The sequence below is a fragment of the Pseudorasbora parva genome, chromosome 22, assembly GCF_024679245.1.
Source record: "Pseudorasbora parva isolate DD20220531a chromosome 22, ASM2467924v1, whole genome shotgun sequence".
NCBI lineage: Eukaryota > Metazoa > Chordata > Actinopteri > Cypriniformes > Gobionidae > Pseudorasbora > Pseudorasbora parva.
This window is the reverse complement of record NC_090193.1, coordinates 21,085,067-21,111,269: the sequence shown is the minus strand read 5'-3', so window position 1 is coordinate 21,111,269 and position 26,203 is coordinate 21,085,067. Positions and strand designations below refer to the sequence as shown.

The following is a 26,203-nucleotide window of genomic DNA, read 5'->3' as shown; positions in this document are numbered from 1 at the left end:
TTGTTGGCTCTATGGCCTAAATTGGTGGCAAACCAGTTTCCCTACCAGGATTAATAAAGTTTTTTAATCAATCAATTTTTTAGGACTGTCACTAATGATTATTTTGGAAATCGAGTAATCAGTCGATTCTTTTGACAATTAATCGAGTACTCTAGATTACTTGTATAATAACAAATAAATATATAATAACAATAAGGCAATAATATTGGGTTCAAATTAAGTATCAAAAACAAGTAATGATATGTTTAAAATACATAATATAAACAATCCTCTTATATATGATAACAAATGCCTGCAGAGGCCAGTGGGCTGGTGTTGTTACACTTCACATTTAATTCATAGGTTTACTTAACCTTTAATATCTGGCCACTTTTTAATGACAGAATATGTGGACATCAAAACATGCAAACTCAGGGCGAGGGTTTAAACTTATATTTTGAAATCGTGACGAACAGTTCACATATTTATAAACATTGATATATTCTCCTGTGTTGGCGTAGGCTTATATAAATGATTTAACTTACAAATCTGATGAAATAGCGCACATTGTGTTCCCAGATTAACGTCATAAGCAACCCAAAAAAAGATTGAGTTTGAGACGTTCCACGTATGTATATGTTAACAGTTTGTGTGGAGCAGCATTTACAGTGAAAGCGAATCTGCTCAGTAATGCATGCAAGTAGGGATGGGTATCGTTAAGGTTTTAACGGTATTACTATTCTTAACGATACTGCTTATCGGTCCGGTACTTTAACGGTATTCTTATCGGTACTTTTTGAGATTTACTATATATATATATATATATATATATATATATATATATATATATATATATATATATATATATATATATATATATATATATATATATATATATACACACACACACAATTAATTATATAGGCCTACACAGTGCTTTAATTTCAGGAAAAATTCTAGTAATCAAAATCAAATGTAAAATAACACTGCATAGTTTATCATAGATAGGATAAATTAATGCTTATTAAAGCTGAAGTTATTCAATCAAGAGCTGTGAGTGATTTTCTCTTTGCATTGGGTTGTTTAATTCGCAGGAATTCGTCAGCATGTTTATTTACACCGCTGCCTCTTTAAGACAGATGTGCAGATCTATAGGCGACTGATAATAGGCAGATGCACTACATTTTCTCCCAACTATCCATAATAACTACGTCCATTTTAGACACAAACTGTGTTGTGTTTAAGAGACTCTCCAAGCCGGTCGTTTTGACATAGATATTTGTGTACATTTGATAGTTTAGACGCGAGTGTGAAACCGAAAGTGTAATTTGCTCGTCTCGTTGCGGCTGTTTCGGAGCGCGCGCCGACTTGGGAACAATCTCTTGTGCATATTTTTGTGCTTTTAATCGCTCTTTTTATCATAAAACGCGTCCCACAATTTACCAGCAGTAGCTAGACTGTATTTTACAACAACCACCGATCGTACTGATTCTGTATGAGTTATAGGGAGAAATGACAGCGTAGGCTACTGCTGCAAAGGGAATTAAGTTGCTCATTAGGGCTGTCGTTTTGCTCTCTCTCTCTCTCTCCCTCTCTCTCTCTCTCTCTCTCTCTCTCTCTCTCTCTCGTCACGTGTATTTTCAAAAGTACCGACAGTAGAACCGATAACGGCCGAGCTTATCGATACAACGGTCTTTCAAAATTCAGCCCCGGGGCCCGTTTAATACCGGGTTTCGGTACCCATCCCTACATGCAAGTAATGTACATGCATGTAAATATATTATATATATATAAAATGTTTTAATACATTGTGAGATTCATGGATTCTTGTCTGTGCAGTGAGCCATTTTCATTATTCTGCCGGTTAATCAACACAGGGTAAATAGTTTTTTTTTTTTTACAAACCAAGTGCTCTAATTTCTCAAGGAATTATGACAGACCTAGTATTTTTATAATTCAGTAATGAAATAAAAATTCAGGACATTTTCATCATTAAAATAACATATTTGAAACCAGTCTGCCTACATTGCAATGCATTCCCAAAATATTATAAAATAAATATAAATAAATTACCCGAACAGCAACAGCAATATTACAACATTTGATCTATTTAACTTAAATATCTCTAAATATTTAATGTTTAGATGATATGCATGCACTGCATGTTGGACAGTGTTGTTATTTTAACTAAACCATTGTTATTATTTGAAATGAAATTTAAATATAGATAATAAAACTTCGTAAAATGAAAAATAAAACGTAAAATGATACCGTGGGAACTTATTGTAAGTTCAAATACAAAAAAAAATCCTAAAACTCATAAATTTTAAAGATGAATGGGAAAAAAATAATGCAAATAATATATAGTATAAATATATAAAAGTGCCTCTATGATTTTTTTTGTCTTATATTTATATCGTATGATATAATTCAAACCACTGTAAATATGCTATTGATTTTATACAACAGTTCATTAAATAAGTTAATATTGTGTTATATATTTATATATTGTCTGTTTTTGCCAACAACAATATTACCTATAAACCACAACAGAACTGTCCTCTCCAAGCAACACCACGGTGTTTAGTTTTTAGAATAAATCCACAATTTGAGTAAATCATTTGGGTGAACCATTGATTCAATGGCTTATTCATAAAGTGATTTTCATTCATAATCAGCTGTTTAAGGCAGATGTACACTGCGCAAATTTGGACACTCGAGAGGTTGTGAGATATTACACATGCTATGGAGTCAGTTAACTTGATAATCGTATCAAAGCAGCTGGTACACGACTGTATTGCATGACGACCCAGCAGCAATCACAATAAACACAGAGACTGGAGCTTTCAGTTTCAATGTTGCTGCTAGAGCTTCAGATAGAAAAAGTAAGAATAATTTGAAAGCAGAGAACGGCAATTCTGTCGTCGTAATATTTTCGTTTCCATAGGCTCCATCACCCAGTGAGCTTTTGCCCTGCTTCATGGTCGTCACTAATAAACTGTATGACATGTAAGATGACCTACATAGGCTGGGCAGGAGCATTAAATCATTTTATTTACTTTATTTTTCCATAAATTAAATTAAAACGCAAACTAAAAATAAACAAATAAAAGCTAACTATACAAGTATATAGTATAATGTTGGAGTACCTGTATGTCTCTGGCTCTTTCATAAGACTGGTAAGCAATTTTTTCCTCCATGCTGGCCAGCTCTTGCTTCAAGTTGAGAATCTCATTTTGATGCAGTTCTGTTAAATCATTCAACTGCTCCTCTAAACGCTCACACCTAACACATGCACATAAAAACAAGATAAAACAAGATAAAATGCAAGAAAGGGGCTTAAAAGGCCAGAAAAGACAGTACAACACTATTATCCTTTCCAACACTTTCTAAACAAGCATACCGTTTTGAATGTTACACCTTCAATATCTATACAAACCTTTGAAATATACATAGACCACTTATTAGTGCCAGTAGAATCAGTTTCTATAGTAACATGTACCTGAATCTCTCTTCTTGCAGAGCCTGCATGATATCTGTGTAGTCTCTGTGATAGTGAGTCTTCAGGTCTTCAAAGGATTCATCTAGTCGATTCTGGTTGTCCTTCAGTTCCTGGATCTCATGCAGCAGAGCATCGAAGCCAGAGCTCTGGCCATGCTCCAGTGTATTACCCTTTGAGCTTGGAGGCCCTCCGGGAGCCCCTGTGGTGCTATTTGCTCCTGCTGATCCTGACGTAGCACTGGAGCAGTCATCCTCACTTCCATATTTTGGGCTGGACTGCAGCTGCCCAGGTCCTGGGGTCCTAGTGCCTGCCATCCCTGTACTTGTTACAGGCTCATCCCCTTGTTGTTCATCCAGAGAGTCTTTTAGGGCAGAGATGTTGTCTGCACTTCCAAATTTGTTGCGGATAAGAGAGGCAAACTCACGAGGTTTGGACACTACTGCTCCTGCGGCGGAATGAGTGGCCTGAGAGATACTGGAGAGGCCACCGGTTACCTGAGAGAGACAACCACAGTTTAGTCAAATACATTTACCAGTGTCATTTGAAATTACATATTTACCAGAGTTGTGAGCTTCCTATCTGGATAGGTTTTGTCTTGAAGAAAAAAAAAAGCAAAAAGTCTGAGATTTATTTTATTTATGATTTTAAATTGGTCAAATGTGCCTGAAAAGCATAAATTAAAAAAAAATCCCTAAAAGGGAAACTGGTACCAAAGCTCTATTCCAAAAGCTAGTGAGCCGCCTACCTAGACAGAATTTTAAAGCTCCATAGGCATGTTTCCAAAACTTAGGCCTGCTCCAAAAGGTAGGCAGCAACATTAAGAAAGGCATCACTGAATCCTTCACATAGAATGTAATCCCATATTCTATTATCGGCTATTTGCAGTTCATTTTCATAACTTTTTGAAGTATTACAATCATTCAGTTATCGCACATTATTGCTATAAGACTTTTTTCCTGCAGTGTGACTAATTTTTGTAGAGGTCAGACTGGTGTCACCACAACATTTCCCAACTTTTTTTGATAAGAGCTGCCATTTCTGACCTGAGAAAGCGGAATGAAACAGCACTATTCGTTTCAGCTGTGTTATATTAACTTGGACTAATAATAGAGAACACAGCACAAGCTCTGAACAGCTACTCGCAGACCGATCTTTGATCAAGCAACACCGTACTACACAGCTCTGGGAGAAAGATCCAGTGAGAAAGCGATTGAATTTGTCGCATAATTAACATTGCTGTGACATGTAGTGAGAAACATTAAAATTTGGATTTCCCTGTTATAAACCATATCAGATCAAACAGTGGTTATGTGGAAACCAGAAGCATGGTGCCATGAATGAACAAGTTATAGAGGGCTTTCTAGTCCACAAATCATTAACATTCATCACAGATTTCATGTAGTATCACCAACTGTAACCTTGGAATTGAGGCAGAAAGAGAGGCAGAAATTAAGGCAGTTGTTTTTACATTATTCATTTCAGAGTTTGTACAACCTAGTTGTTATCTATGTAAAGTAGGGATGAGCAAGTGTACTTGAATGTAAAGGTGACAATTGATTATGAAAACGGTGATTGCCCTGAAAAAAATGTTTTCATTTTTTTTTTTTTTTTTTTTTTAGAAGTTTCTAATTCAAACCATAGACTTTAAAAATGGTCAAGTTCACATTCACATTCTTTTGTGCAGATGTATATTGTAATAGATATACAACATATTAATCTGATATAGGATTTGTTTGGTTGAGTTTATTAACCCGCTAGCAAAGCTCTCCAGGGTGGTGTTTATTTACAGTTTCAGCTCAAATGCAATGCCCGTATTGACCGGGTTATCTGAGATGGTAATTTTGTTTTTAGATGTTTCTTCTTTTTTTTTTTATTAATTAATTATAATTCATCTAGCAGTTATTTTTTCTAGTCGTATGTTTTCATAGAAATGTCGTAAAGAAGCAGTAGGTAACTTTTGCTCTCAGGGTCCCCCTACAGTTGGGAAAAAATATTGTCCTCTACTAATGTCGTAAACTCTGTCATCCTACATCAGGGGATGCGCGCGTGCGTTTGTTGACATGACAACCATGATAGCCCTGAACTAGTGATGAGCTAGTTGAGCCATATGTCTATTTAATGGTCGCGGGTGCGGGGTGGGGCGGAAAAATATATACAGTGGTGCGAGGCTGGCCAAATAATTTCATAAAAGTGGGACCCACGGGTTGGAAAAAAAGCAGACCCGCGCATCACTAACACGTTCACATGCAGGAGTTCTGCTTGCGTTGCGTGTGAAATGTCTGCATCCCAGGTAGTGGCATGTTTCAGCATGTCATATGAATATAATTTCATGGGTTTTATTTTTTTTCAAACGCCAAATGATCGCGATGCTCACGTTTACAAGCCAGCGTCATTATAGTAGCCTATAGTCTAGTGGTTACCGTTTTACACAATCTATGACACTTCAATCTAATGTTTGAGTGGTAGGTAATAATAACTATAGCAAGCATGACAGCCAAGTCAGCATCGGTCGGGCACGCCTCCTTTAGCTCACGCCAACGAGCAAACGCTGGCCCAATGTTGATCCTCATCCTGCCTTTAATCCGATCACTTTTTCGTTCCCTCTTATTGCTTTCCTCCAACAAAACCTTTGCTTTCTTATTTTTCTGTGCTGCTTCGGACATGACTATAACATCCGACAAACAAACGATAGTTGGGCTCGCACGTCCTAATGTAAGGAAGTGGGGGTGGTGGTGGAAGTGACGTTTATGCCGTAAAGCAGTTGAATTTTGTAGTTCTTTTTGTTCTCGGGTTACTACCCGAAACCCGAAGATTAAAAGTATGATTAAAAAGTACGATACAGACCCCGTCAGGCTATGGCAGACGGGTCATTCAACCTATTGTAAGTCAATGTATCATCACAAGAGTCTTGAAAATATATTATCATGCAGTCTATGCCCACTGTACTGTCCATTTCCAGAAAGGGAATAAAACATCATCAAAGTAGTCCATATGAGATCTTAGTGGGTTGATTAGAATCTCTTGAAGCATCGAAAATACATTTTGGTCCAAAAATATCAAAAACTACGAATTTATTCAGCATTGTCTTCTCTTTCTTGTTTGTGTTTAAACCTCAAATATGCATGTATTTGACAATCGGAATATCAGATCAGCATTCATTAAGCGCTGTTGCAGTTTGTCACGTGACAAGCAATGACACGTCACCATGGAAACCCCCCCAAAATGGCCAGGCTGCAGTCCCGATCTTTCACCCATGAAAAACATTGGTGCATCATGCAGAGGAAGATGCGACAAAGAAGATCTAAGACAATTGAGCAACTAGAAGCCTGTATTAGACAAGAATGGGACAACATTCATATTCCTAAACTTGGCTCCTCAGTCCCCAGACGTTTGCAGACTGTTATAAAAAGTAGAGGGGATGCCACACAGTGGTAAACATAGCCTTGTCCCAACTTTTTTGAGATGTGTTGATGCCATGAAATTTAAAATCAACTTATTTCTCCCATAAAATTAATGCATATATATTTGCATGTACAGCTGGCTAATGAGAGCTCTGTAATCTAGGTTTTTATAAAACCTGTTTATTGTGAGAACTGGTGAGAATGGCACACTAGGTATTGCTTGAGGATCCGGGCGAGAGCACGTCTGCAAACAGCGGCAAGTTTGATGAGAGTGGCAACAGGCTGTAAGGAAAGCGTTTATAGTGTAAAGCCCTAATATGTAGATGTTTGGGTGTGTTTTATGCAAATGAATAACTTTGTGCATGCGGCCGCTCATTTAGAATACTCCAAATTCACTTACATCAGAACGAGGATAAGAACAAATTCATGTGCAACAAATGTTTTGTGAATCAGGCAAAGGTTTTTCATGAGAAGTTTGAGAAGAATTTGAGAAGAATTTTTATTTTAGACTATTTTAATTGTAGGTGCACTTTATTTTATTTAAACCATTTAAAGTTATAGATCAACAGGATAAAATTTAGTCTATTTTGAAAATATTAAATCCAGGATCAAATGATGGTTTAAATGTAAACCTGCTTATATTTAAACAAGGTTTAAAGTTTTGTGCAACAAAATTATTAGATAAATCTTTTTTTAATCAAAGCCCCATTTACACAAGTGCATTTTCGTTTTTAAAGTTACACTGTGTAACTTTTTTTGTTTATTCTTAGCTAAAAACACTTAGTTCTTTCAAAAATATATGTGCTCATTAATGTATATTTACTTCTTTGAAGTTATAAAGTATTGTCGTAAGTTCATAATATGCCATTGAAAATACATACGGGTGAGGGGTTCGAATGCCGGTCGCCATGTTGCCCCTCCATCTTGAAAGTACATTAGCCAAAGAGGGACATACCCATAAATTCAAGCTTCGCCTTTCGCGTTTTAACACTCGATGCCACCGTGTCGAATGTGAAGAGGGGGCTTGCCATGTTAATCTTGAACTAAATCTGCCACGGTAGGAGTAAAACAAAATCAGAATTGAGAGGAACAGAAACTATTATTCCCTGGATGGTCATATACCTTTCACTGCTAGATGGGGGAAAATATCACACAGTGTAGCTTTAAACTGAATTTTAAAATGAAAACGATCCTCGTCTACACTGGCATTTCCACTGCATTTCAGAAATAATCTCTGTCTACGACAGAAAACGTCACATGACCGTTCATGCACAATGTGTATGCAAGGGTAAACACTAAACAGTTGCCTTTTGCACATGTAGACAGCTCCAGTATTATAAAATACAAAGTATGCAGTTCCGTCTCTGTTTTATTGCTTACAAAAATTGAAATGCAGACCTGGTCTGTTATTGTTGTCTATCGGTAGCATAATGTGGGCAGCCACACCAGCGTTTTCAGTGGTGTTCATTTTGGTTTACACTGAAACGTAACCCCGAAGTTTTCAAAATAAAACAGAGACTGCAGCGTTTTCAAAATTATCTGGGGTTTTTTTAGGTTTGAAAATGCTGAAATAGTGTTGACGACAGGTATAACCTTAGCAAAAGTTATGTATTTTAAAACAAAACCCCCACTCCGAAACCCACTCAAGCACGACAGCTCACTAGGTTTAAGAAGAGAGCTAGTGACTATACATGATCATTCTTTTGATTCCATAATTCAAAATGGTTATGTTAATCCAATGTTTCATCAATCTCTTTCATTCAATCACCAAAAAGATCCAAACCTGGCTTGCTGACAGAGTACAAGACTGGTCTACACTGCCTGTGTCATACGAAAAACTTAAAAAGTCCTGTTTGATCTCCTAAAATAAATGAAAACATTTCAGATCAGCACACATCTACTTCAAGAACTTCCAAACACATCCTTCTATGTACCAAACTGTAAAGAAATGGGGCAGCCTTTACCTTGGCGCCCACATCCTTCAGACCCTGGTGCATGTCTCGCAGGACATCTTTGGGCTGGCGTGGTATTCCATTGTGCTCCACCTCTCTGAGCTTGCGGTGGTAATGCTCCAGCTTCCTCTGTAGCTGCTGGATGGTCTGTGCAGACTTCTGGTTCTTCTTTTCGAACACTTGCTTGATGCGAGCACTCTGCTGTTTGTCTGCATTGTTGGCCAGCTTCAGGTACTCGGCTACATTGTCGTCTCTTGCCGTTTGTTCGATTTTGATCTGCTCTGTAAGTTTAAGGATCTTTTGCTGTAGCTGAGCGATGGCCTGCTTGGTGCGCTGAGGGTCCGGGGTGCCATCCACTGAATCCACACCGTACTGACCACCGTCCGAACTTGTTGACAGAGCATTGGGAGACATGGCAGGGCCCAAAACCTCCAAACGATCCTGCTGCAAAAGGAAAAGTGAGATTTAATATTGTGCAGATAAAATCATGTATTTAGAACATTGTATCAATATTTTAAATAAATATTTAAATTTTTTCTAGGAATACTCAATATACTCAATAAAATGTCACGTTGGTAATTAATATTACAGATTTCTGTAATTTATTCAGTATAAATCATTATGAGATTATTATTTTTGATCATCATGCTCATTTCCCCTATTTTTCTCCAACTATTTATTTAGATTTATTTTGTGTTAGATGATGGCAAAATAACACTTTTTAAGCACACATAATTTAATGACACTGATGTAACCTTTAACAAATCTGAACAATAAATGTATATTTTAGTACTTCATTTTTAATTCAGGCATGTGCACATCCCTTTTTTTCTACAGTTTTCCTACAGTTCAATAAATGAATATTATGAAACTGACGAAAGGTTCAATTCAAACCAATTATGATATTATGTACTGCAATGTACTCAACTGTGAAGATGACCCAGCCCTAGAGATTCTAATGACAAATAAACTATTATCTTGAGGAAAAATAATACATTTCACACCCCATTTTCCTACAAGAATAGAAAGAATCTAAATAAGTTACCATTATTGACGGTTCACTTTTAGTGCAGTCCATCTTGAAAGAAGTGCCACGTTTGAACTATGCAAGTGACTACATCGTTCTCGGGTGACGTTGACGTTTTGGACCTCTGTACTATGACATAGCCCTCAAAGTTCTGAGATAATGCAGGGCATTCACTGATAAAAAAAGGCACACTGCACCACATCAGAGGAAAATCAAAAAGGAAACCAACATGGAAAAAAAATGGTGTTTTTTCACATTCTATTGGTACTTTTTTATTTTGCTATCGATTAATACTACAAATCAAGTCAGCTTTGGTAGCATGAAATCTATAGTACAACCTTACAATGAAATGAACTCTGTCCCTTCACCCATTGACAGCGGAGTCGAAACCAGATTATCAGTGATATGGCCTTCACTGATCGTAGATAAACAGCTACGGATGACCTAAGCATCCACCAGAGTTGTTATAAACTGGCTAAGAGCCCCACCACCAGCTGAAGCTGGTAGAAAAAAAAATATTATTGCCAATAAGGTCAGTTGTTTACTGCCAATGATAAGTTCTCCTATTGCAACCTGATATTAGACACACGGGTAGACTTCTCAGCTACGCATGCAGAGGAAAACTAGGTGACCTGATCACATGGCTGACAGCCCATTCAATAAGACCCAGACGATGCCTGTTAAAGACATTACAGCTGACTTACGATGCTTTTTTCACACCTAACTGGTCAAGAGAGGATTTTCTACCCCCTTATCTGCGAATCACAGTTCTGTTAAATTAGCAAAGGTGTTAAAGCCTCTTACCCTCTCTGTGGCAAAATACGTTCGCCTCAAGTTTCACTGACAAACTAAGCTATAAAAAATAAAATAAACTGTATATCACAGATAGGTGATAGTAGATGAAAAAGGCACTATTTTACAATTTACATCTACTGAGTTAGCCAGGCTCAAATAGTCATCTGAAATAAATGACAGAGCTTATGTTTGGACTTTGGACACTCCCCTGAGAGGAACATTCAGGACAGCTCCCGTAAGTTCTCCAACAACAGGTGAGCTGAATCACTTGGGCAGTCACCCAGACCCTGTAGTGTATCTGGTAAAAATGCTTAGCTGGTAAAAAAAAGGAATGCTTAAAAGCATAGTACTAGAAACTGTACGCATAAATTACCCTCAAGAGACTTAATACAGTGGCTATTTTGAGTGAGCAGCAGCAAAATGCAGCCAGTTATAAAGAAACACTAAGCAGAAGAGTAACTGGTTTTGCAACTATCTGAAATGCAGTTCTAAATAAAGTTGTTGCACCTGCCATGCAAGAGTAAACTTAACCTTGAGTCTATCCTTGAGGACACAAGAAAGCAAACAGTTACCCTGATCCCACATCCTGGTTGGAAAAGGAGCACAAATGCATTGATTTTGACATTATACTCAATGCTGCCTGCAGAAGCGTCCTGAACACAAGTGTATCCAAAGACTTGGCTATATATAGCAAGGCTTAAAGAACATAGTGACCTGCTACCAAGCTTCCTGACCTGTAAATGCTATCAACCCGTCAAAAACAATAAAAGCAATGGAGTCAGTCTGTTAACAAAAATGAACTTGAATAAAAACAAAATCAATAAATAAAATGGATGAAAACTGCAATGAATTAATGTGTTTTAGGTGCATATTAGGGGTGGCACGGATCACAAAAACCCATGGTTCGGCTCGTATCACGGTTTTCGGTTCTGTACCGTTTTTGTTTGTTTGTTTTTTTTTAATCATTAACAATTCAGAAATTTACTTCAGCGTATTTACTTCAGCGTAAAAGTTTATTTTATTTAACTGATTTTTTTTAAAGGGGGGGTGAAATGCTGTTTCATGCATACTGAGCTTTTTACACAGTTAAAGACTTGGATTCCCATCCTAAACATAGACAAAGTTTCAAAAACTAATGTTGGACGTTTGATGGAGTATTTCTGTGTCAAAAATACTCCTTCCGGTTTCTCACAAGTTTCGGAGAGTTTTTTTCGAGTATGGGTCCGCTTGACATCGATAGAGCGGAAGGTCTTTTATGGGCCGTACGGGCTCTTCTCCCGTTAGGGTGCGCGCGCGTGACTAGAGCGAGAGAGGAAATGCACGCCCATAAACACCCTGTCAGCTGCAGATCCACTCGTCTATGAACACTTATGTCGTTATAGTCCGCGCCGCGCTCCACTTTATTCCTATGAGTGACATCAAGCAACTTCAATGCTTCAGCACGGCATTCCGGGAAGGCAGCGCTGCATTTGAACCGATTTGAACGCAGAAATGACGGGAAGCTTCACAACATCACGGATCTCCACGGTCAATGCTGTCACAGGACTTCACCAAATCATACCAAAGAAGTGTGTTTTTGACAGAGCGGTCCCAGTGATAAAGGTTCATGGTCGTGCTTTGGAAACAGGCAGTGAGATTAACTGCTTCAAATGTCTATGTTGTTGGCTATCGTCGCGTGAGTAAACATCAGTAAACGACGCGATCGTGTATAGTTAATTTATCAATGAAGCATGTGACCTATGGTGTGTGTTTAAATACATTTGTTTAGCTGACCACTAACGTTATAGGTGTCAGTAAAACCACCCAAACATAAACCTAGCGTTCTCACAAAGCGTGCTTCGTCATTCAAATGCACTAACGGTTACTCCATTGTTGTTCTATGTATAACGTTACACTAGTCTGACGTGCAAAACCGTTTTGCTTGCTACTGCTACAGGCGCTCGGTTTTTTCCGGAAAGACTCGGTACAGCCTACATTTCTTTTATAAATATAATAAAACTAAAGACTTTTCGGAGATATGAAAGATGCAATACTACTCTATAGGTACTCAAGATTGACATGAGATTGACTGAAACTGAGTGTTTCACCCCCCCTTTAACTGTTTTTTTTTTTAAGAAGGTTTGCCATTATTGCTGTAAATTAAACAGTTTTTATAATTACACAAGAAACTCCAAAAAATACTTTTGATTGAACATTAAGGCATTTGTAGCTAAATACTGTAGTATTTTGGTACTGCTTAGCAAATTCTAACCCTCTCAAATTCTAAAAAAAACTCTCAATGTTAGCCAGTAATAGTTCCTTTTTATGATGTTGACAAGCATACATCTATACCAAATATCACAAAAACTGAATGTTGAAGTTTAAAAGGTATAAACGTGTAAAATACAGAGCCTGAATATAACAATAATAATAATATTTTTTTTTAAGTTGGCAAACTTTTTTTTTTACAGTGTTTAACGTCATTAAATATGTCTAAATTATCGATGAAACCCTGGTAGATGATGGCTACCAACCATCTGGAGAACAAGAAAAAAAAATCACTTTTAACAAGTGTGAGACGTTCTGGTGCCACTTACCCGATCAGACTCTTCAGTCGAGTGGTACCCCGAGGTCAGCAACATGTCTACCAAAGCTGGGCTGCAGGGTGTATCAGTGGTGGAGGAGGAGCGCGGCCGTCCTGCCTGAAGCAAGGTCTCTTGGGTACTGCGCCTGTGGATCTGGGGGCTGCCTTTCTGGGGGGGATCCCCTCCCCCCCCTGCCTTGCTACGGCGACTCTGCAGGCTGGTCCCTCTCTTCATCATGGGGGGGCCTCGAATCTGCTGCAGCACACGGCTCAGAGCTGCAGGGGGGGCGGAAGCGTGGGGGTCAGAGTTAGGGACGGCAGGCGCTTCCCCCAACTCTGGCCCCGCTTCTGAGGGCTCAGGGATGGGGCCTATGGAAGAAGAGGCATAGTCGTGTGGAGAGACGGACGAGCGTCTGCGCTGAGGTTGGAAGAACTGCTTCAGACCGTGGCCCAGCGCGCCCATGTTCTCCAAGGCATTGTGGGTAATTTTGGACAGGCCGTGATCAGGCTCAGATGCCCTCCTGCTCACCTCCCGCTCTGCCCGACCCCCAGAGTCTGGCTCCTCCGCCCCAGGCTGCTCGCTACCACCCTGGTCCATCAGGAGGTGCCAGTCTCACTCAGAGGGTCAGCACAGGGGTGGGGTCTAGCTAAGCCCCACCTCCACCAGCCCTCTGACAGGCTGTTTCAAAAGCCAGGAAGCAGAGGGTGGCAGCAGTCAGGTGGACTCTGAGAGCATGCATGCATCTGTGGTGTGCCGCAAAGTCATGCTTGTCTACCACAGAAGGAAAATAAAATGGATTATGTCATGCAGCTGTGAGCAATGGAACACAAGCAACAACTACATGAGCTCAAATCACAAAAGCAGCACATTGGTTGGCTCAGAGACAAAAAGATGCAGCTGACGTTATTTCAATTGAAGTCTGTTGCAGATAGATTGCATTTCCATTCATGATCATGTCTCGCCAATATACTAATGAGATTGATGGCAGAGGTCACAGATTATATAATCCACGCCTTGATGCTTCTGAGCAAACCAACTAAAACTACATTAGCAATATTACTACTGACAGACTACTAGCAGTCTATAGCCATGGGTTTTGCCAAGCGAATGAAGTATGAGAGAACTACAAAGAAAACATGAGGGTGCAAATTTCTGAAATGCTTTAAAGGGGGGGGTGAAATGCTGTTTCATGCATACTGAGCTTTTTACACTGTTAAAGACTTGGATTCCCATCCTAAACATAGACAAAGTTTCAAAAACTAATGTTGGACGTTTGATGGAGTATTTCTGTGTCAAAAATACTCCTTCCGGTTTCTCACAAGTTTCGGCGAGTTTTTTTCGAGTATGGGTCTACTTGACGTTAATAAGAGCGGAAGGTCCTTGTATGGGCCGTACGGGCTCTTCTCCTGGTAGGGTGCGCGCGCGCGTGACTAGAGCACGCCCAGTCTCTCAGATGCAGATCCAGTTGTCCGTGAACACTTATGTGGCGCCGCGCTCCACTTTATTCCTATGGGTGACGTCGAGCGACTTCAACGCTTCAGCACAGCATTCCGGGAAGGCAGCGCTGCATTTGAAGCGATTTGAACGCAGAAATGACGGGAAGCTTCACAACATCGTTTCAGTTGCGTCTCAAAATGGATTTACACGCCACTGCTGTCAGGACTTTACCAAATCATACCAAAGAAGTGTGTTTTTGACGGAGCAGTCCCAGCGATAAAGGTTCGGTCCTGCTTTGGAAGCAGCCGGTGAGTTAACTTAAACTGCTTCAAATGTCTCTGCTTTTGGCTACGGACGCATGAGTAAACATCAGTAAACGACACGATCGCGTGCTTCGTCATTCAAATGCGCTAACGGTTACTCCATTGTTGTTCTCTGTATAACGTTACAGTATTCTGACGTGCAAAACCGTTTTGCTTGCTACTTCTAAGGTCTAGTCGCATACAATAGTCCATAAACCGAATCATGTCCTCATAAACTGCGAGTAAACACACAGAAATGTGGAGAGGCCATTAAATACAGTAACTTACATGCCACAAAGACGGACGTCCTGATGTTGCCGTTTCTCCTGTTCAATTTATTTCTCCCTCAGATTTGATTCTGGATCATTATCTGTATTAGCTGAGATAGCGATGGGTTTGTCCACGCTTGAGGACGTCACCGTTTTGCGCGCTTGTCATTCTTTAGCTCCGCCCACACGATACGCCTCCAGGCGCTCGGTTTTTTCCGGAAAGACTCGGTACAGCCTATATTTCTTTTATAAATATGATAAATCTAAAGACTTTTCGGAGATATGAAGGATGCAATACTACTCTATAGGTACTCAAGATTGACATGAGATTGACTGAAACTGAGTGTTTCACCCCCCCTTTAAGGGTCTCTGGCTCAACATTCGAGCATTTCTAGAGCAACATATTTGCAGTATTTTACACAATTTCAGACCCTTTAGTGGAAACCATTGCAGAAATTCCTTAAATCATTATCAAAACCCCTGTGGATAAGGTCAAAGCATAAGGGCAAAGTAGGGCGGCACGATTTAAATTATTATTATTTATTTATTTATTTATTTTCTGAAAGAAATTAGTGGTTATGTTTGTGATGATATAAAAATAAATCCAGGTCTGCTGTGCTTGTTTGTAGGGCTGCAATTGTTGACAAATGTTGTGAAAATTATTAATACAAAATAAAAATTTACAAAAAATATATAAATAAGAAATATTAACATTGTAATGTCGTTTTTATAATAAAGAGCATTTAAGAAAATAATATAAAGTTTTACATTACAACTGTACAATTACAGTACTAATATTCTTCATTTTTAAAAACATTAAACCATCAAACTGCCTCTTTTGTTTTCTCTCTCTTCAACAAAAGTATGGGAAGATGCCGCATGTTGCGTCCCAAGCCGTTCTGCAAACACCAGAAGTTGAGCTGCTTGCGTTTAAGAACCAGAGCATGTGAGCGAAGCTGAGTGTTGTGACGCTCAGCTCAATATTCCTCAATATTTCAAACGCTCACGGCCCAAGTGAACGCTCCACTCATGGATCTTTTTACGTTTTGAAGACAAGTAAAAAAGAGAAAAAGGTCAATTTATAATGTTTTGTTTCATAAAGCAACTGATTTTCAATTATTCTTTCCTGGCACAGAACACATTTGTTGAGAGTTGTTTAAGTAAGAGAGGATCCTATTGTAATGTTTACTAATTTATTTTATAATAAAAATTACATTTTGCTTTGAAGATGAAGTGGATTTTTGTTTGTATATGCTGTCAATTATAGTTCTTAGAAATCGGAATCGGCCGAGAAAATTGCAATCGGTGCATCTCTAATTTTAAAACAAACATATTTGCTTCATGTGCATGTTTAAATATTATAATATATTTTTTAATATAATTTAATCTTTTGATTTTGAAAAGTTAACAGCATGAGTATGAGTATCACAAAGGGAATTCTGGGTTGAGCAAGCCAAGGTAAGCAGAATGAGTGAGAGGCTCCGCTCACATGCTCTGGTAGAAACACAGTGCAGTGCTTCACTCTTAAACATGCAGCACATGCATTTATTTAATTAAAATTTGAGATTTGATAATTGCACTAAGCCATTAGCGATTTCGGTTTTATTTTGATTAATCGTGCTGCCCTAACACAAAGCTACGGTGAGTAGATGATGATGGGTTTGGCATTATTAAACACAGAAGTAAACTTAGGCAAGGTGACAAACCCTCAGTAGAGCCGGCCAAGGAAATATTACAACCTCAGATGGCCTCTGAACCAATCATTTATCCACAACCTATCTAAAACTCCGTCCAGCATATGTGTTTTGGACATGCTCAACACAGTTCAGATTGACAAAACACTCCCTTCAGAACAATATCATATTACATATTGAAAGACAAATATAAAATAGAATAACAGTTTTAGAGACAAGTAAACAGTCTCTTACCATTAGTCCAGCCTGACCGCCACTGGATCACAGTTTAGGGTTGGCTGTGGAAAAAAAGCAGTTGTGAGAGGAGACTCAGCCCATTATGACACACAGATTATAAATTATATTCATTCACTTCAATGGTACAGATAAACACATTGAAAATAGGGTGTGCTCATGTTTGGATTATGATGCATGATTTTGGCAGATCAGTTGAGTAATTTCCGGGAACATTTACATTCTTTTTGATTACATCACTAGATGACATAGTGCATTACCTGCATAAATAACCTTTTTTTTTAAATCAAATTTGCCATACTAATTTTGTAATCTGCTATGGGCAAACAAACATGGTAAATGTTGCATAAAAAATAAACCTGAATGAATAGAGCCAGAGCATTAGGTGTGTTGAATCAAGATGTGTTGAGTCTGACGGTGGAGCTCAGGCTAAAGATGGGCCTCAGATAGAGAGAATAACAGCCAGCTGTAATCCTCTTAATTCAGCTTACCTCAACACTCGCGAACCCTCTTACTGCATTACCACAGCGCTCCACAATAATTTCAACTAGGGCTTCACACGATTAATCGAACCACGATCGCAATTTGGGTTATGTGCGATTATGAAAGCGCAAAGGCTGTGATTTTAATTAAATAAATATGTGTACTGTGCATTAGTGAAGAGTGGCATCATTTGAAAGACTGCGAGTTTACTTTGAGTCCCTTATAACGTGTTTGAAAAGGCAACGCATCAAACATCTTCACAAACTAGTAATACTAGTTCATAACTAGTTCATAAACCTGTTGTCCAGCAAAATACATTAAATAACACATTTTAACTCACTTCGTAGTGTCAGTCGAGTGTCTGAGCTGATATGGCTTCTTACAGAATGAGGCAGACAATGCATTATTTTATAGTATTCTATACAGTGATAATGTCTGTCAATCAGCAGTGCATACTTTAATATTATGAAAATAACCAAGAAGGCTTGAAGAACTCAAATAGACCATATCTTGATGCAGTCAGTAGTGCTTATTGTCTTCATGTTTAATCAAAACATTTATATCTTCTTTTTATTCAGACTACAGCACTAGCTTCACATTAGGGATTTCCTGAAAACTAAGGGCGTGTCTCAAGCAGCTCCCTAGTTCAGTAGTCAGGGCTCTGATCATGTAATCAGTCAATGGGCTGCTTGAGGGCACCCTCTTCCAGTATGAATGAAACTTGTGGTTAAAAAAAATTAGAGCTTTTTCCTGTGGCTGCTCATAGGCTGTGTGAATATTAATAGTTTTTTTTGTAAAATATTAAAACGTGTTTCTGTAAAATATAAATATTATTATATTGTTATATTTATTCTTAAATACTATATTTTTAACAATGAAAATGTTATTGTAATAGTATTTCCTATTTTGTAATATATTTTTATTTATAATATAAATATACTTAAGGCCTTCTGAAGCAAATCGATGGGTTTGTGTAAGAAAAATATCCATTTTAACACGTTATTAAGTAAAATATCTAGCTTCCGGCCTTCTGTATTCAACTTATGACAAAAAAACGTAACTGGAGTGATGATTGTTGTTGGTGATGACCAGTGTTGGGGGTAACGAGTTACAAAGTAACGGATTACAGTAACGATATTACTTTTTTGAGTAACGAAGTAAAGTAAAGCATTATACTAAAAATATCGGTAACTAAGCTACTTTACTAGACTTGTGCAAGACGTGTTTGCCTGTGTGTGAAGTTTTGATCTTTTTAAGTGCTCCATGCTGCGTGTAGCGTGTGTGCTTGCCTGGGCACCGTTGCAATAGAGATCGATTTGAGTGACGTAGCTCCTAGTGCGACGAGAGAGGGACAGGGAGACGGGGACAGTTTGGCCAGTGGCGATATATTCACATTACTTTCACTTTAGATAAACATTTTCACTTTCCACTGTCCAGTGATAATTTGGAAAGAAAACAGAATGGAAGCCTACAACCTTAATTGCATGGAGAGGGGCAATTAAATGCAACAAGATGTTTTGTTGTTTTTTTATTCCATTGCGCTACTTTTCTTTCGTTTTAACGTAAACATTACCCTAGACCAGGGGTCACCAAGTATATTTGGCCACGGGCCAAAAATAAATTTGCCACTAGATGGTGGGCCAGAATATAGTCAAGGGATAATTTAAGAAATAGATCAATTAAAAATACAACTAGAATTGCTTGACATATTCTAACAGTGTCTTTTGTATCTGGTAGAGAGCTTACCAAAAAAAATTGTTATAAATTAATAAAGCAGTCGCTTAGTGACATGTATGCTGGCAAGTATCTTCATTCACCAAATTGCAACACAGACCCCCGTGGAAGACGCGGAATTAATAAAAATAAAAATAACTAAAAACAATAAAAGAGGATTTGAATAAGCCCATTAATGGCATGTTTGAATCATACTCTTAACAAACTATGTTTTATTATTTCCACTTTCCATAATAAATGTATTTTAATTTGCTTGTTACACATGGAACCTATTTATTGTAATAATTAATGGACGTTGCATAGACTACTTTTACACTCAGAATTATTCCTTGGCATCATCACGTACTAAACTGCATTTTTAAAAATTGTTTGCATGCTGGAGGTATGCGATTATTACATCAAGTGCAGAATGATGTTAACATTTAAGATAGCACTATCAAAAAGTCTAAAGAGGAAAGTTAACAGTGAAAATAGGGCATACAAAGAAGAATGGGAAGCCATCTGTGCGTTCAACCTACCTGGTTTTGTGAATGCAAAGCTGGTGTCTAATCTGCAACGAAGTTGTCACGGTTTGTAAATAATATAATATCAGACAGCACCACGAGATGAAGCATACGGCATCCTTTTTTGGTTGTCTTGTCAATATTTTTTTTATAAAAAGGAAGCTGAATTGCAGTTGTTATTGTTCATGTGTGTTCACTGTTCGTTTTATCATCACACCACACATTTCATGACGGCTCTTTTAGAAGCGTGTCTAGCGATCTATTCCGATTCTTGAATGTCTTACAGAACTTTTCAAATTGAAAGCTCTCAATTTATCCCAAAATAAAACATTGCTGCTAAAACGGTCGTATTTTTTTGAAGGCAAAAACACTAAAGACAAAATTACCTAGGTTCGGCGGGGTTCGAACTCAGGTCTTTCCACATGGGAGTCTGACACTGTAACGTTGAGGCTAAATGCTACATATTCTTTACACTGGCCATAGATGACCGTCTCTCGATATGACAGAAGTTAACCTGAACAGTTCTCATTAGCTCGCCTCTTACACTGACAGATTCAGAACCAGCCGATATCAAAACAATCTGCCAGATTCGGCAGATGCGGGCACGGGCCAAATATTATCGCTGCGGGCCACTTTTTGCCGGTTGCCGACCACTGCCCTAGATCGTTTGACTGTTGCGCTTGCATCTCTTCCATACCTTTGCATATATCGTGCATGATGCGGCTTTATAAACACGGACGGCACGAAAGTAAAAAAATAAAAATTAAAAATCTCATTTTTAACCGCAAAACCACCCTACTGTGTGAATGGTCCTAAATTGATTAAGGGATGAACAGCGCATTTTTATTTCAGTGCTTTTATTTAAACAGTCAGCTTGCCTCGTACATTCAGTTTACTGCATCAACAACAAGCTAAAGAGGGCAAGGTTTCAACTGAACTATGCTTTGCATTTTAAACACTAGCTTTGCAATACCTACACTATTTTCTAGCTCTGTCCATGCAATAAATGCACGTTCTTAAATGAGCGAGTTTTCAACTTTATCTGCAAGATTTGGCCTTGACTCACATTCATTCTCTAAATGACCATTATTTTTACATTTTTCATTGACCACAATTATATTTTTATGTGTTCTATGAGTCTAATAAAAAGCTGGTTTTATTCACAGGAGAAGAGTTTTGTTCTCATTATAGCCTCCTTTACCCTGTTGTTTGTGGATTTTACATGAGGCATATTTCTTTGTGCAGATAGGGATATTGTTCTTTCATTTGGTTTTACATGCAATTTTCTAAACATTTATACAATAAACACTATGCTGACAGGCTAAGTTATATTAGGGCTATGAAATGGGAAAGTAAAATAATAAGTACTAGTGAAGTTACTTTTCAAATGCAGTAACTGGTAAAGTAATCTTATTACAATTTACAGAAGTAACTAGTAACTAATAACTTTTTTTGAGTAACTACCCCAACACTGGTGATGACTGTTAGGATAGGTTGATGCCGGGTGAGTAAAATATGGGATAATTTTCATTTTTGGGTGAACTATCCCTTCAATGGCTTTAATAAGGGAAAGAACTACAATCCCATAAATCATTAAAGGGATAGTTCACTTTGGAATAAAATTCTGATATGTTTAGCTTACCTCATGGGCATCCGAGATGTAGGAGTATGTTTCCCCAGTAGTTTCAATTTTGATAATTTTAGGTCAAACCGTTCTTGTCTGTGCCTCACATAATGCAGGTCTATGGTCACCACCTCAAAGAGCATACACAGAGAAGTCCAAATTAAACAATCCCCCATCGTAAGTACACACTAATGGCCTAAGACACGAAACGAGCGGTTTGTGTGAGAAAACAAACAGTATTTATATCATTTTTACCTCTTGTACACCACTACGTCCGACTGATCCGAGGGCGCGCGTGCGTGTTTCCTGTTGTGACATTCGCGCGTTCTGGCTTTAGTCTGCGCAAGCGCGTAAAAAAGCGCCGGAAGTTGATATAATGTTGTCACGAATGGAACATAGCAATGCCACAACTACAAGACGACGACATTGACAGTAATAATAAAAAATACAACACATTACTCACTCTATTGACAGCGTTCCATTGGGTCCCTCTGGCCTTGGACGTCGCCTTCAGTTTATACATGGCAAACTAAACACAACGTGCAAAACGCTGCGACTCAACAGCGGAGAAAACTCAGGATCTTCAGTCAGGCAGGTGTGTGATGCGATACTGTCAATGTCCTCGTCGTCGTCGTCTTGTAGTTTTGGCATTGCTATGTTCCATTCGTGACAACATATGCTCTCCACTTCTGTTGGCATCTCACAACACTTGCTACAAGAACACCACCAATTTTGAAGAGATCTCTGTCTCTCTGAGGCTTGAAGATGTGCTGACGCAGCAGATGCTTCCTCCATCGCTCTGAGTTCTTGATCAGTGTATTCTGGTTCAAATAAATATGGTTGTGAAAAAAATTCTATGTTGTCTGTTAATATATCGAAATCTTCTTCCATTGCGATGTCCTGTACGTCTGTAAATCTAATATGTTTAGATTTTCACAATGAAAGGTAACACTTCCCAAATTTCTGTGTAAACAATGAGAGACGTACACGCGCGAGAGATCCACTTCCGGCACTTTCCGCGCTTGCGCAGACTAAAGTCAAGTCAGAACGCGCGAATGTCACAACAAGAAACACGCACGCGCGCCCTCGGATCAGTCGGACGTAGTGGTGCACAAGAAGTAAAAACTATATAAATACTGTTTGTTTTCTCACACAAACCGCTCGTTTCGTGTCATAGGCCATTAGTGTGTACTTACGATGGGGGATTGTTTAATTTGGACATCTCTTTGTATGCTCTTTGAGGTGGTGACCATAGACCTGCATTATGTGAGGCACAGACAAGAACGGTTTGACCTAAAATGATCAAAATTGAAACTACTGGGGAAACAAATACATCTCGGATGCCCATGAGGTAAGCTAAAACATATCAAAATTTAATTTCAAAGTGAACTATCCCTTTAAGAATGACAATCTGGTTAAAAATTGAGAACAAAACCGTGTATTTAAAGTTATACATGTTAAGTAGGGGTGTAACGAACGATTTACTCGTTTTATCGATGCATCGATTACAAATCCTGACAATGCATATGCATCGATCATGAAACATGTATTTTGAATCGTGACTCGTTAATTTCGGTAGATACTCGATTTAAAATGCTAAGAATCGGATGAATCACGATTCAGTGCTTTAAAATCAACATTTGATTATATCTACTACATGCGTGAATAATAGAGACGTTGTGCTGCGTCATCTGCGCAGATCATGTGCTGCACTCTTAACCGTCTTCACTGGACTGCCCTCACGCTCCGTCCGTAGCTCATTTATATAAAATAAAATACTGAAGTTTTAGGGAAATGGGTCATACTTGAGCATTTGAAATAAAACTCCTCTTATTCAAGGATGCACATTTATTGCATGGACAGAGCAAACACATTTGTAAGTATCTAAAATACATACGCACAGTTCAGATGAATGATACATGAAATTTAACTTAATGTCATTTTTAACTGAATATATGAAGGAAATAAACTGCTAAAGTAACTACAACATTACCAACACAGAAATAAGAGCGTGCAGTTTACCTATCAATCAGATGTGCTTACACCAGCGTGTTTACTTTCAGAATCATCATAAGGAAAATGTTCCGTATAAAGTGAACAAAGAAGACTTTTCTTTTTATTTCATGAAGAAAAGTTAGTTTAGCTGGAAACGTGCCTGATATTTCCTCTCCATGTTTAACACTTTTTTACTGGAACACATTAATAAAGTTGTTTAGCCATTAACACTATCATACACAACAGTTAGCAATACTTTTAAAGCCTTTTTAAATTTTGGCTTATAAACATTTCTACAAATGCCATTTTATATAGGCATTTTATAAGTGTGTAATAATAATAAAACAATAAAATAATAATATAAACTAACACTAACAATGGACAAAATGTTTTTTTGGTAACACTTTTCAGTAAGGAAACATTATAAAGCACTTAACATTATGAAGCATTTATTTATGTTAATGTTAATTTCAACATTTACTAATACATTATTAAAAACTTGTTAACATTAGTTAATGCACTGTGTGAACTAGCATGAACAGCTGTATTTTTATTAACTAACATTAACAAAGATTAACAAATACAGTAACAAATGTACCGGTCATGGTTACATGAACTAACCATAAACAACACCTCTGTTCAGCATTAGTTCATCTTTGTTAACATTACTTAATAAAAATACAGCTGTTCATGGTTTGTTCATGTTAGTTCATGTGTGCATTAACTAATGTTACCAAGATATTAATAATGCATTAGTAAATGGTAAAATTAATATTAACAAAGATAATTAAATACTTTAAGTGCAGTTAATTATTAGTTCATGTTAACTAATGAACCTTATTGTAAAGTGTTATCAGGTTTGTTGTCCACTCTCTGACCTCTGAAGGCCGCTGTGTAATCGTCTTGATTTGAATCATTCTGAATTGGCAAAAATCTTTCTTAAATCGAATTGAATCGTGAATCGAATCGATTTGTTGCCTACCCAAAGATTCACAGCCCTAATGTTAAGGAATAAACATATGCATATTTTGCAATGCGCACACATATATATATATTTTTTAATATTCTTAACTACAGTCTTAAAAACTTTGATGAAAACTTTGACATTTCATATCCACCTACTGTTGCACACTGTACCACTGGATACAGCACTGTACAACCTCAACACCTTTAGATACAAATACACAAATTATTCTTTTTACCTTTTGCAAACAGGCAACACTGCCAAAAATCATCTTGAGAACAAAAAACCCAACCACACCAAGATCAGCTATCCACAGTCAAACAGAAAACAAGAAACATGTCAAACGTCAGTCCATCGTAAACTAAACCCCTACACATAGTTAAGCAGGAAACAAACCCACACCTAGTTTAGCAGTAAACAAAACCTGACCCTAATTATTGTAGAAACACAGTATCCTCCAGATGTGGGTGTGGCATGACAGCAAAGTGACAGAGTGCTGTGAATGAACAGAAGCTTTACCCGGAGAGGAGTGAGTTGATGTGTCTGTGTCCTACATGCATAATTAAACGGGTGAGTGACAGAGTGACGCACATGCCTGGCACAGCTATTCTATAACACAATCATATTCAACACAACAGCAGTTCAACAGGCCCTGCACACACCCAAGAACACCCTAGGGTTCTGTCACACCAGTTCTATCGAGCAACATTCTTGTCACCAGTCTGTTTTCGTATTTTTGAGTTGATATTTAAATCTCCTTCATTTCATCGTGGCAGAAAAGGTCACAACAAGCCAACATATTATAATTTGTGAAACCTCTTAAAATTTCTAGAGTTGTACAAGTATTCCAGGAAACTTGCATGGTATATTTATGTCTTTCCCTGGAATCCAATCCCTGACCTTGCTGTTGCTAGTGCCATGCTCTACCAGGCAGCTGAGTTTAAGGAAATCACTGCATTTGTTTCAAAAGCAAATTTTGATTTGGATTCTATAACTTTTCATAAATGCATTTATAGGTTTCTTAGTTAAAATACATCCCCTAATGTATAAAAGTACTGCTAAAATAGACATGTTAAAAAGCTACTTCAGCTTTATTGTACCTAAAGTAACAAAAGTAATCCACTATTCTATGAATACTGTAATACAAATAATACAAAACTGTAATATGCTGCAATACAAACAATGTGTACATTAATGGCTAGAGATAGAATGTTACTTTAAATTCCATTACTTACTAAACATACAGATGTGTTTTTTTTAAACTATTCTTAACATGACAGCATCTTAATGACACACTAAGAAAACTAGTGCAAGAAGACAATGCAATGACTAAAGACATCCGTCTGCATGTGTATGGCTGTCGCAGCAGTGCATTAAATGGGATACATTCAATTTAAAGACACATTTTCAGGTTTTCTTTTTGGTTGTACAATCCCACTCATACCACTTATCTTGCTGACCATCGTGAACTAATACATGAAGAATTTAGCCTGCAGCCTAGTTTGCCTATGATGTATTCAGCAGACCAGCACCTTTATTTGTGTGATACTGCATAGATATACTTTAAAGAGTTCTGACATAAGCCTTTTGCTAAAAATAGCTAAATTGGCTATAAAATTCTCACAGGGCTACTGAAAATCTGGGGACAAGTTAACCATGGATAAACTTCCTATTTATAAACTATATATATATATTTGTAATATTGTATGCAATTGAACAAAACACAATTCAAAACCATTGTATT

At 37.8% G+C, this 26,203-nt stretch overlaps 1 protein-coding gene across 8 annotated transcripts in view; it reads right to left on the bottom strand.

The window, feature by feature from the left end:
* tmcc1b (transmembrane and coiled-coil domain family 1b) overlaps positions 1–26,203 on the bottom strand; it is a 32,171-nt gene that overhangs the window by 3,620 nt on the left and 2,348 nt on the right. For 4 of the 8 annotated variants that reach the window (XM_067431247.1, XM_067431249.1, XM_067431250.1 and 1 more), the window contains 6 exons: positions 17,157–17,200; positions 13,233–13,991; positions 8,847–9,278; positions 8,666–8,743; positions 3,482–3,975; positions 3,129–3,264 (listed from right to left, as the gene is read on the bottom strand). In XM_067431247.1, the coding sequence (XP_067287348.1) occupies positions 3,129–3,264; positions 3,482–3,975; positions 8,666–8,743; positions 8,847–9,278; positions 13,233–13,817 (1,725 nt within the window). In that variant the 5' untranslated portion in view covers positions 13,818–13,991; positions 17,157–17,200. Of the gene's footprint in view, positions 1–3,128; positions 3,265–3,481; positions 3,976–8,665; positions 8,744–8,846; positions 9,279–9,879; positions 9,984–13,232; positions 13,992–17,156; positions 17,201–26,203 lie in introns of those variants that run through there. The other 4 variants (XM_067431251.1, XM_067431253.1, XM_067431252.1 and 1 more) reach the window with 4 other exon arrangements.